The sequence below is a fragment of the Pantherophis guttatus genome, chromosome 6 (genome assembly GCF_059756535.1).
Source record: "Pantherophis guttatus breed Tessera chromosome 6, ASM5975653v1, whole genome shotgun sequence".
In the NCBI taxonomy this organism is placed as follows: Eukaryota; Metazoa; Chordata; class Lepidosauria; order Squamata; family Colubridae; genus Pantherophis; species Pantherophis guttatus.
In genome coordinates, this window is record NC_142068.1 from 73,438,671 (window position 1) to 73,452,181 (window position 13,511).

General features: G+C 38.3%; 1 protein-coding gene across 8 annotated transcripts in view; it reads right to left on the reverse strand.

Annotated features, from left to right (window-relative positions):
• The window catches only part of PCDH15 (protocadherin related 15), a 716,117-nt gene that overhangs the window by 16,986 nt on the left and 685,620 nt on the right, over positions 1 to 13,511 (reverse strand). For 4 of the 8 annotated variants that reach the window (XM_060682277.2, XM_087871770.1, XM_060682276.2 and 1 more), the window contains one exon: positions 7,644 to 10,084. The exons of the other annotated variants lie outside the window; for them this stretch is intronic. In XM_060682277.2, the coding sequence (XP_060538260.2) occupies positions 8,752 to 10,084 (1,333 nt within the window). In that variant the 3' untranslated portion in view covers positions 7,644 to 8,751. Of the gene's footprint in view, positions 1 to 7,643; positions 10,085 to 13,511 lie in introns of those variants that run through there. 8 annotated transcript variants of the gene reach the window in all.

Sequence of the window (13,511 nt, forward strand, 5' to 3'; positions counted from 1 at the left end):
ACATGGAGCTGCTCTTGGAGAGTTTCGGAATGTACAACTTGTCCAAAGTGTAGACATTTATGCATGTTCCAGGTTCTGCACGTTATAGTATATCTCCTCTGCAAGCTGCATTTTCTTTTATGTACACTGAGAGCATATGCACCAAGACAAATTCCTTGTGTGTCCAATCACACTTGGCCAATAAAAAATTCTATTCTATTCTATTCTATTCTATTCTATTCTATTCTATTCTATTCTATTCTATTCTATTCTATTCTATTCTATTCTATTCTATTCATTGGCTGTCAGTTTGCTTCCAGCTCAGTTGAAGCTTGGGTCATGATCTACTTGGGTCATGATCTATAAAGCCTTACATGGCATGGAACTGGGTTACCTGAGGAGATGCAACTATACCTATTCAACCCATCTGGTCTGGGAATGGTGGAGTATTGCAGGTTATATAATCCAGGGAGTGTTGTGGGAGAAAGCTAGAAGAAAGCTTCCCATCAACTAAGGGGTGTCATCAAGGATCCTAGAGGAGAATATTTGCTGCTGTGACATCTGCATCTGAGCATCATCCCCCAGAAATCAGATTAGTTCCAAATGTTCTGGATTTTCTAGGCTCTGGACTGGAGGCCTACTTTACCTAACAGGCATGGAGACTCAAGATGAATAGGATTGTGTGTTTAATGATTTTAAAAATATGACCCTATATGATTTTTGTATTGTTCTTTTTTGTTGTTTTTATATTTGTTTTGTAAGATGCCCCAGTCATATATATGAGATGGGTGGCTATATAAATTTGCCATGGCGATGCAGTGGTTATAATGCAATATTGCAGGCTGACTCTGCCCACTGCCAGGCTCAAGGTTGACTCAGACTTCCATCCTTGTGAAGTCAGTAAAATGAGGACCCAGATTGTTGGGGGCAATATTCTGACTTTGTAAATTGCTTAGAGAGTGCTGCAAAATTCTAGCACTAGCACTAGTACTTAGATTTATATACTGCTTCATAGTGCTTTTACAGCCCTCTCTAAGCAGTTCACAGAGTCAACATATTTCCCCCAATAATTTGGATCCTCATTTTACTGACTTCAGAAGGATAGAAGGCTGAGTCAGCTTTGAGCTGGTGACGATCAAACTCCTGGCAGTGAGCAGTTAGCTTTCAATACTAATGCAATACTGCATTCTAACAATTGCAGCACCACAATCGGTGTATACATCTAAGTGCTATTGCTATAAATTTGAAAAATAAAAAAAAAACTTTTGAACAACTGCCTTTAAACAAAAAATAACCATGTTGATTACTCTGATGGAAATGTGAATGGATGTTTTCTGTCAAATGCGCAGTTGCAATGTGTAACTTTTTGAAAGGTGCAAAAACCACAGTGGACGGTGGAGTAGTGGAGTGGAAGAAACTAGAATATTCAGACTTGGAGAGATTTGGGGCTTTGTTGCTTTTATGAATCTTATATTACTCTAGTTCCTTGTACATGTTTGGGGACATACTTTTTGCTTAGGCCAAAGTTGATCTAGAGGATTGAAGGAAAGAAAAATCAAAGACATTATGATTTGTAAGTCTCTTTTCTAGTGACTGGGGAGAAACCAGATGTATGTATGTATATATGTATGTATGTATGTATTTATAGATTCCTCACATCCTGGACATAAACTGTTTCAACTCCTACCCTCAAAATGACGCTATAGAGCACTGCACACCAGAACAACTAGACACAAGAACAATTTTTTCTCAAACGCCATCAGTCTGCTAAACAAATAATTCCCTCAACACTGTCAAACTAGTGACTAAGTCTGCACTACTATTAATTTTCTCATTGTTCCCACCAACCATCTCCTTCCACTTATAACTTTGTTGCTTGTATCCTTACAATTTATACTGATATTGTTTTCTTATTGCTTATTTGTACCCTATGACTATCATTAAGTGTTGTACCTTATGATTCTTGATGAACAATTTTTTCTTTTATGTACACTGAGAGCGTATGCACCAAGACAAATTCCTTGTGTGTCCAATCACACTTGGCCAATAAAAAAATTCTATTCTATTCTATTCTATTCTATTCTATTCTATTCTATTCTATTCTATTCTATTCTATTCTATTCTATTCTATTCTATTCTATTCATGTATCTTTGTAAGCATCTATATATGTATCTATGTATGTATGTCACAATTATGTCCTGGATTTCTAGCAGATGGGAAAATATTTGTACTTCTTGAAGGCATATATAAAGCCAGTTGCTCAATTCTCCATGTCTGTGCTGTTTTGCTTACATTGACTTAAAGGATTTCCTGTTTCTCAGACAAACCTCATTGAAAATATCTTACAACAGAACAAAAACATAGATCAAACTCAAAGCAAGGAAGAGAATGAAGAGTTAGAACTATGTTTATCTTCTAGCTTGGACATAAAGATTGGATTATTTAAAATGTGGAAACTTGAAAGACACTATCTATCTCAATTTTTGATACATAAGCCTTGTTTCCCAGTATCCTGTAGAAGGATCATTTTTCTTTCAAATCAGATTCTTTCAAGCCTTCTAGGTGTGGAATAATATTTTTCAGAGGCTCTCAGTACAATGCGGTAGAGATATTTCCCTCCTGGGCCTCTGATTAAGCAAAGCTGCAGAAATCCTTGTACCGTGAGCTGCCTTAACAGGACTATATTTTTCAATGCTTCCACGTCTCTGAGTGTATGCATGAAAGGGTCCTTGAGGTTAATAGCAACTATACCTCTGACTGTGCATGAATTGGTCTTCAAGGTTAATAACAACCGACTTAAAAAAAGCTATGCATTGGACCTGTTTTCTCCATGGCTTCAGAAGGCATAAGATTGGCTAAATTCATATTGTATATTATAGAAGCATGTAGAAAGAGATGAATTCTTAGTCAATCTTATGCTGTGTGCAAAGTCTCAAGGCGAACATTCAACACATTTTAAATTTTAGATTTAAAATGAATGAGCTGGGAGGGACCTTAGAGATTTTGTAGTCCAACCCCCTCGTGTGAAGACCAGCTGGTTGGCGAGCATGCACACACCGGAACCCAGAAGGGACCAGCTGGCTGGTGCGCATGCGCGCATGACCAGCTGTCCGGTGCACACTCAGAAGAGCAGCGGGTCATCACACACATGTGCACAGGCCAGCTGCTCTCTTTTGGGTTGCGGCACTCCGGCACATGCACACGTTCCAGTTTCAGCACTCAGTGCCGAAAAGGTTAGCCATCACTAGCCTAGAATCTTCTTAAAAACATTCAGTTATGGAGCACCCACAATTTCTGGAGGCAAACTGTTCCACTGGTGAATTGGCCTCACTGTTAGGAAGTTTCTTGTTAATTCCAGGTTGCTTCTCTTTTTGATTAGATTCCAACCATTGTTTCCTGTCCTACCCTCTGGTGCTTTGAAGAATAATTTGATCCCCTCTTCTTTGTGGCAGCCCCTCAAATACTGGAATACTGCTATCATGTCACCCCTAATTCTTTTTTTCTTTAGACTAGCGAAACCCAAATCCTGCAGCTGTTCTTCATACATTTTAGTCTCCAGGCCTTTGATCATCTTTGTTGCTCTTCTCTAAGCTTTTTCCAAAATGGTGACCAAAATTGGTTGCAATATTCCAGGTATGGTCTTACTAGGGTTTTATAAAGCTGTACTAATACTTTCCCCCTTTGCACAGTATATTTCCCCCTTTAGATACACTAACATAGGAAGTGACATTCAAATGTTACATTTTCATTGTATAAGATTCAACATTTAGATCTCTCCATGTAAGATAGGGAAAGCATCTTTGACTAAACAAAAAGCAGTGTCTATGTATATATCCAAACCCAGTAATTTAAAATATTATAAAAATGCAAAACCAAAAGCAACAGAAAGTGTGATTAGGGTGTACTGGTATGTGAAAAATGATTTTGTTGAAATTAAATGCTGAAATTAAATTATACACATTTTTTTTAAACCCTCTCATGGGGAAATGTCTTAAGTTGAAAGAGGAAAAAGGAGAATGGCTCACTTAGGACAGATATTGTTATAATAAGCTGCCCTCAATATTTACAAACAGAGAAAGTCAAATTATAAACCAAATAAAGGAGGAAATTAAAGCTGCACTTTTACGTTTCTTGCTCTGCTGTTGTTTAGAAAATCCATGAAGACCGGGCTGTTTGAGAGGAAGAAGAAGGCTCCTTGCTTCATTGTGGTTGCCATCTTTTATCTTTATTTCTAATGTTTTATAGATTTGATTGTAACTTCTTTGTTGTGAGCTGCCCGGAATCATTTGAGAGTTGAGTGGCATACAAGTTTAATAATAAATCATCATTTTTTCAGAGTAATCAATGTATCCTTATGATTTATATTGATTGTTTCCTACTATGATTTGATTGTTTATTTGTACCCTATGACTATCATTAAGTGTTGTACTTTATGATTCTTGATGAATGTATCTTTTCTTTTTATGTACACTGAGAGCATATGCGCCAAGACAAATTCCTTGTGTGTCCAATCACATTTGGCAAATAAAGAATTCATTCATTCATTCATTCATTCATTCATTCATTCATTCATTCATTCATTCATTCTGTCTGTCTATCTATCTATCTATCTATCTATCTATCTATCTATCTATCTATCTATCATCTATCCTGTTTTCCCCAAAATAAGACATCCCCTGATAATAAGCCCAATCGGGCTTTTGAGCGCATGGCAATAAGGCCAAGCACTTATTTTTTAAAAAATATAAGACAGGGTCTTATTTTCGGGGAAACACGGTATCTATCTATCTATCTATCTATCTATCTATCTATCTATCTATCTATCATCTATCTATTGATCTATCCATCTAATCTGTCTATCTGAATTACCTCAGGAGCTAATTCTGAGCTGAACTAAAAAAAACCCAGCCAATCTTTTTTAGTACAGTTCAAGGTGTTGTTTATGACCTTTAAAGACCTTGAAGACCTGATGAACCTATCCTACTCGTGCCAGCAGAGAACACCTACTTTGGATCCTGTCGATCAAAGAGCTCTGACTATCAGGATCCAGAAGAGTCTTCTCTGCTGCAGCCCCTGCTCTTTGGAACATGCTACCCTGTAAGATAAGATCCACTCCTATTCTCCTATCTTTCTGTAGGAGCCTGAAGATGTGGCTCTGCTGGTTGGCCTGGGAACCAAATGGGTGAATTCCATGTTGCTGGATTGATGGCAGACTCCACCTCCCCTGCTTGCTTTCTGCTCTTCACCCATCCGTCTCGTCATCCTATTGTTGTATTCTTGTTGTGTTCTTTTTGATTATTTATTTTGTTGTTCTATTATTTTACACTCATTTTCTTCCTTTTTATTATTGGGAGCCCTCTTGCATAGCACTACAGCGAGATATGCAGCAAATACGTAAAGGTAAAAGTGGCTAAGACACTGAGCTTGTAGATTGAAAGGTCGGCAGTTCAGCGGTTCGAATCCCTAGTGCCGCATAATTGGGTGAGCTCCTGTTATTTGTCCCAGCTTCTGCCAACCTAGCAGTTCGAAAGCACATAAAAAATGCAAGTAGAAAAATAGGGACCACCTTTGGTGGGAAGGTAACAGCGTTCCGTGCGCCTTTGATGTTTAGTCATGCCGGCCACATGACCACGGAGACGTCTTTGGACAGCGCTGGCTCTTTGGCTTTGAAATGAGATGAGCACCACTCCCTAGAGTCGGGAACGACTAGCACATATGTGCAAGGGGAACTTTTACCTTTACCTTATTGTTTTTAAAAAATATTTTTAAAAAATTTCTGTTTTTATACTCGTTAGTCGTCCTCCCTGAGTTACTTATAATGGCAGCCATATACATTGGTATGTTGAATGAGTGAGTGAGTGAGTGAATGAATGAATGCATGCATGCATGAATGAATGAATGAATATCTACATATGTAACTATACAGAAGAAAGCCAAACAACTATCAGTGGTTATATGTGGAACAGGCAAACCTATACAGGAATGAAGATGAATTTTCTTAGGCACAGATGATTTCTAGTGTAACAGCAGAACTCAGGTGATGAAGTTCACAGTACGTGGGTTTTGGAGAACTAACTTTCGAGCATGTTATCCATTCTTATGTCACTAAAGAAAAAGCCAACTGCAAAGAGAAACCAGCTATTTTGAGACAGGATGTTTATGATTTCTTACCTGTTGGTGATGGATAATGTTAGCTGAGAAAATGGATTCTAAGCTTTTAATGTCAACCTCAAATGCCTGGGTTTGCAAACATTAATTATTAATATTTCTGAAATAGGCCTAGGATGTTTCTAAATTAAGAATCGGAGGGGATGGGGAAAAAAAAATAGTGAGCTAAGGACACAAAGTTGATGTCACGAAATAGATATATTTTTTTTTATTATATTGGGACCATAGTGCTCTCAAAGGGTTCTATTGGAGAACTGGGAAAAATGCTTAACCTTTTTTGTACATCAGTTTTCTTCATGGAATCAACCCATTTGCTAAGCCATAGAGGAAAAAATAAATACAATGTCTCCAGTTATTTTGAGCTACTGCTGCCATCAAGCTCCAACTTCCATTCCAAGTGTCCTCCTTTTTTTATTTGTGGTCAATATAAGCTTATATATATATATATCTTTGACATTTTATTTACTCATGACTGTGTATGTGGGGAAGGAAACAAAACAATTATTTATCTCTTTTTTCCACAAATCTACTTCTCAAAAATAATGATAGCACCTTCCCTTCAAGATTGTTTTGAACCTAACAAAAATGACAAAAGATTTGAAGCTGGATCTTCTGCAGTACAGGTAGCCCTCAATTTACAACAATTTGTTTAGTAACCATTCAAAGTTACAAAGGCACTGAAAAAAGTGATTTATGACCAGTGGTGGGATTTAAGTAATTTAACAACCGGTTCTCTGCCCTAATGATTTCTTCCAGCAACCAGTTTGCCAAACTGCTCCAAAAATTAACAACCGGTTGTCCCGAAGTGGTGTGAACTGGCTTAATCCCACCACTGCTTATGACCATTTTTCATACTTACAACCGTTGCAGCATTCCCATGGTCACGTGACCAAAATTCAGACCCTTGGCAACTGGTTCATATTTATGACCATTGCTATGTCCCGGGGTCATGTGATCACCTTTTGCGACCTTCTGACAAGCAAAGTCAATGGGAAATCCAGATTCACTTAGCAATTGTGTTACTAACTTAACAACTGCAGTGATTCAACTTAACAATTGTGACAAGAAAGGTGGTATAACGGGGCAAAACTCATTTAACAACTGATTTTCTTAGCGACAGAAATTTTGGGCTCAATTGTGGTTGTAAATTTAGGATTACCTGTATATTACTTTAGCTTGGCTTCAAATACTTCCTACCCCCCCTCTTTAGCCCTTGGCTTCAAATACTTCCTACACCCCCCCCAACCCACTTCCACTGTGAACAAACCTACTTCCACTAGAACCAGCAGTTAATTTAATAAAAATAGAATGTTAATCCTGCGAATAGTTTTTGTTTAGAGGGCTTAAGATCCACAATCTTGCTAAGTGTGGGCTTTTGGGAAATTCGTGCGCTTATAATTTCTTCTTTTTTGTAAGTAATTATTCAGATCGTTTATTAGTTTTGACAAGCTGAAAAAAAATGATAAAAGAAATATGCTTAGCCAGGTAGCATATGCAGTAGAGAGAAAAGTATTTTTAATAGCATTTTTTTTTTTTAAAAAAGGATTTTTACAGAAAATATATTACAAAAGTTAAGACTTAGAATATGCAGTATCAGTATATAAAGAAGTAATAAAAGGCATGCTGGGATAACAGGGAGAATTATAAATAGAAAAATCATCAAAACTACAAACCTGTTGCCATGGCACAAAGCACTCCAGTTTACAGGGGAAAAAATGATTATATTATTGCAATAATTGCATTTTTTTTTCTTTTTGCCAAATCCATTTGTTGTGGTTATCGTTTGTTTTCTGATGACATCCAACCATGCTTTTCAGTGAAAAGTTAAGGTTAACTAGAGAACTTAACCATATATTCCCTTCCTACAGACCATAAGAGTTGCTCTCTGAACTTGGCTGTTTTCTTGGAGACGTTTCATTACTCAAACTAGGTAACATTGTCAGTGCTAGTAGCATTAATGATGTTACTTCGTTTGCAGAATGAAACATCTGCCAAGAAAACAACCAGGCTCAGAGAGCAACTAGGATCCCTCCTTTCAACCCTGAGCTACAAATATTCTCCTTTATTCATGGATAGTTGTTCTCCAGAGACAATCCGTTTTAACCAGGGGTGAAATCCAGCAGATTCTGGAGAACTGGTAGCGGAAATTTTGAGCAGTTTGGAGAACCGGCAAATACCACCTCTGGCTGGCCCCAGAGTGGGATGGGAATAGAGATTTTGCAGTATCCTTCCCCTGCCACGCCCACCAAGCCACGCCCACAGAACCGGTAGTAAAAAGAAAATGGATTTCACCACTGGTTTTGACCAAATAAAATATCCCCTTTGCTATTTAGCTATCCTAACTGTGCTAAAATGCACTCATGGCTCTTAGAATTGTAATGTCGCGTTTTCCCCTTTGACATAGACCTGGGCAAACTAAGAAATGAACAATTAATTAACCATTCCAAGATGAGATCGTGGATCAGCTCAAGAATAGTAGCATTAGAGATTAGCAGACTGTGAAGTGAAAGGAGAGAGAAAAAGAAATTATTCTGATCGGGTGTATGATGTATGGGTTGGATGATACACTCGACATACATCATGCATAAAACCACTCAGGACTCTCATGGTGAAGTTGCCTGAGGTGAGAATTGCTTTTCATGTTCCTCCGCTAAACTGCTTAAATTACCATTCTGTTGGTTATACTCCTCGATTTCAGCTACAATTTCAGTATCTGTTATTGGCTTTGGCTTGTCTATGTCTTTAGGCAGAATGTAATTTTTATTTATCTGACCGTACATATTGGCCACTGATTTTTCAATGTCTGCTAAGTTATGGATATTTTTAAGAATCCCCTTCAGTTGCTTGCCGGAAGAATCGCAAGGCTCTGACCCGCGAGCCTGCGACGACACCGTGGCTTGCTTGGAGCTCGACTTGGTACATTTTGTAACATGTAAAAGTTGGGCGCTTTGAATGGGTGAGGAAAGCCTTGGAAAGGGAGGGAAGGGGAGTGATAATGAGGGAGGAGGCAGCAGCGGAGGGGATGGAGAAGGAGGTGGAAGTGGGAGTGGAGGTTCTGGTAGGTCTTGAATGCTTTTGGTTTCATCGTCAGACATTTTGATCTTAAAAGGGGAAGGCGTTGATGTACAGCTTGGTAGAAGGGATAACTGTTCAGGATTGTCATGGTCAGTGATGGCAATGGATGGTGCTGTTGAGGTTCTGAGTTCAGTCGCCTCAGAACGTGCTTGGAAAGAAGAAAAAGGAAGTGCAGGAGACCCTGAAGAGGGAAGAAGACACTCAGAAGTTGGTTCTACTGTTCTCTCTTCCTCTTGAGCACAGATGCTACTTGCGAGGGAAAGCCCACTCTTCTTGTCTTGGCATTTCATTTGTTGCATTTCTTGCAGAGCCTGTTGCTCAAACTGCCTCGCTTTCTCTCTAACTGATGTCCTTGTGACATTGCTGGTCTTCAAGACTAGACTGTCAGATCTCCTTTGATGGATTCTAACCCTTTCATTCTTTACTCTGTTTTTCTCCTGGTCCCACTGAATTGGGTCCATAATGAGCAAAATATTTTTCTTGGTAAGCTGGCTTGGTAAAGTCCACGCCCGCTCAATGTCTTTCAAAGTGCCGCTCAGCAGAACGTTTTTCAAAGCTGACTTTGTACGAAAGAAATGGGGCACCGCATATTTGCTTTCGGGTAACAACTCAGAAGTGGAACTATGCAGTGCACTCTCAGCGTACAGAGGGTTTTGGATAGTTAAGGGAGTCTCATCAGATAATAATGTAACATTGCTTGCAGATTTGGGGAAATTATTTTTCAATGTTCCTTTGATATTAGACCGCTTGTGGGCCTCAATTGCACGAGAAGCAAAGTTGCTAATAATTCTCTGACGGTCTCCTCCATCTAATAATATATTTGTTCTCCTGCTTTGTTGAAAACGGTAGAGAAGAAAAAGACTTGAAAGAAAAGAAAACCACAAATGAGAAAGCATGCATGAGAAAAACAATATGAATGCAGTGAATATGAAACAGAAAATGAATAAAAAGTCTTATGTCCTTCTAGGTTACCTAAGAATCTAGATCTAGGGCAATTAATCTACATGTAATTAACCTACTAAATCACAGAAAGTTATTTTACTACTTCACTGGGGGGAGAGGGTATAATAATCAAATTGAAATATTATAGGATGTAAGTCTGCAATCCACATTTGAAATGGGATCAGATTTCTCTGTCTAACAATTTATTTATAGCTAATATTGCTGGAAGGACAAAACATTACAGAAAGCATATTTTTGGTCATATTCCAATTGAACTTGTGTTTTTCATAGAATTATAGAGATGGAAGAGACCTCTGGTCACCTGATCCATCCCCGTGGTAAGTGCCAAGATATGCTAACACATTTCAGACAGATGGCTAACCATCTCTTTGATGACCTCCAGTGAAGGGAAATATAACAACTATTAGACATGTGAAGACTGGGGGGAAAAAAACCCTCCCCTCAAGTTTCTGTTCTGGTGGTTAAATATATATATAATCATTTTAACTGTTCCTTATATGATTTCGTTTCTAGTCCCCTCATCGTCTTCCTTCGTGCTGGAGTGGCCGGCATGAGGGAAGGAGGAGGAGCAGACAGAAGAAAGAGGGAAAACGTCCTTCTCCTTCTCTCATGCTGGCCACTCTGTTGCCCATTTCTCCATTGCAGCACAGCACAATGCCCAGGATCCACTTTGATAGCAGGAAGTGGGTAATTTAACAACCTGAATCAGTCGAATCTCACCACTGTGTGCAGTACTTCAAATTAGAGTCAGTATATCCAAATGAGGACCAATCAAGAGTGAGACTTCTAACGATATGGATCCCTTGTTCTTGTTAATACAGGTAGGCCTCAACTTACAACCACAATTGAGCCCAAATTCTATTTTGTTAAGTGAGAAATTTGTTAAATGCGTTTGTTCCGTTTTATGACTTTTCTTGCCACGTTTGTTAAGTGAATCACTGCAGTTCTTAAATTAGCAACATGGTTGTTAAGTGAATCTGGTTTCCCCATTGACTTTGCTTGTCAGAAGGTCACAAAAGGGGATCGCGTGACTCCGGGACACTGCAACCGTCATAAGTGTGAGTCAGTTGCCAAGCATCCAAACATTTAATCATGTGACCACGGGGATGCTGAAATGGTCACAAGTGTGAAAAATGTTCATAAGTCACTTTTTTCAGTGCCGCTGTAACGTTGAACGGTCACTAAATGAACTGTTGTAACTCGAGGACTATCTGTATTGTCTAACAGGCATTTGCCATTTTAGCAGTTGCATCATCCTGTCAACTCGTGTTTTCAACTTGTGATCCATTAGAATACTCCAATCCTTTTCAAATCTACGACTGCCTGCCAGGTTAGTGGTCCCCAATCCTATACATGTGCTTTTCATTTTTTTTATCACCTGTTGTAACTCTATAAATTTTATTCTGTTTGTTTAATTCCATTCTTCAAGACTGTCTAAACCTTTTCAAAAAATGTCTTATTTTTTAATTGTTCTTTCGAGTTTTGGATCATCTGTGAGGACGTAAAGCAGGGTGAAATCCAGCAGGTTCTGACAGGTTCTGGAGAACCAGTTGCAGAAATTTTGAGCAGTTCGGAGAACTGGCAAATACCACCTCTGGTTGGCCCCAGAGTGGGGTGGGAATGGAGATTTTGCAATATCCTTCCCCTAGAAGTGGGGAAGGAATGGGGATTTTGCAGTATCCTTTCCCTGGAGTGGGGTGGGAATGGAGATTTTGCAGTATCCTTCCCCTGCCATACCCACCAAGCTACACACGCCGACCAAGCCACGCCCACAGAACCAGTAGTAAAAAATTTTGAATTCCGCCACTGACATAAAGAATTTTTAAAATGGAAACCATAGTTAGTCCATTAAGCGGTTTTCCAAGAAAATACTTTTAGGAACAGTGGTTGGTCCACTATGTCTCTCTTTTTTGTCTCCGTCTCCTCTACTTGTTCTGGTCAGTCTCAATTTAGCATAGCTTAATTGCAGGTATGAGGAACAAAATTAAGCTAAAATTGCAAAACTTAAGTTGTTTAACTGAGATTATTTTTACAGATGTTAATGAGACCTCTGATAAATGAAAGGCATTAGGATTGTGACTTGTTTTTGACTGTGGAGAAATGTCATTAACCCCAATAATCTGAAGGGCCTTGAATCTGAATTTGCTGAAGTTATTGGTGACACTGCTTTTAATCTTTTATATCTAGTTTCCTTTGGAGAGTAGTGCATAAAATCTAGATACTGCATACTGGAAAAATAAAATAATTGTATTTTTTTTTTAAAAAAACCACACAACTGTTTCAATTTGCTACTATATTTGCCACTACTATGAAAGTTTACTTACTGATGCCTACACGTCCAAAGACAAATAAGAAAAGAAAATGAAAAATGAATTTAATTTCAAAATGCTATCTGTAGAAGCTTTGTGTAATTCACAACACAGATTTTAACTGAAAACCGAATGAGATCCCCAAAGAAATTAGAAAAGTAAAAGAAAAGAGATATTGTCTTCAGAGTACTTATTGCTTAAATTTTCAGGAATTATTAAGTATTGGCATTAAACAGTTCAAATGCATGGTGAAATCCATACTAAAATGATATGTGATTTTGCAAAAGGATTGTTAAAGATTGTTTTGCTATGGTGCATTTAAGCAAACATATTTTAATCAAAAGAGTTTCTGTATATTTTCTGTATCCATCCCTTCAATGGATTTATTAAAAAGTCCAATTACTAAAGGCAGCTCTATCCATTTCCTGAGGCAGCCTGATAGAGCTCTATCAACCAATAGAGCTTGATTAATGCTCAGCTGGAATCTATGCTTTGAGTATAAAGTTTTAGTAAATATTGAAAATACTATTCAAGTTTCCACCCATGGAATATTTGGCTTTTTTTGGCTCACGTTGCATGCAAAAGTTTGAATTTTGCTTTATGTACTCCTTCCTATTTATATGTGGTATTTCAACATCTTGACATAATTTTCCAACTACCAGAATAACTTTGTATTCAAGACATTTTATCAGAATTTGAATAACACTAGCTTTGGGCAAAGTCTCAAAGTCTTGGCTATATGATGGTGATGATTAATCAAACAAATGTCTAATCATCTTAATCATCTAGGTCAGGGTTGTCAAACTCGCGGCCCGCGGGCCGGATGTGTCACATGCAGGCCACACCCAATCCAGTTCCAGGAAGGGAAAAAATGTTGTGAAACATCATGTAATGTCAATGTGATGCCACGAGTTTGACACGCGTGGTCTAGATATACACCATTCAAAGCCCAATCTTAATGAGGCCTACTGTATACTATTTTCTTAGATTGATGAAATCTGGTCTCCTCTGGAGTG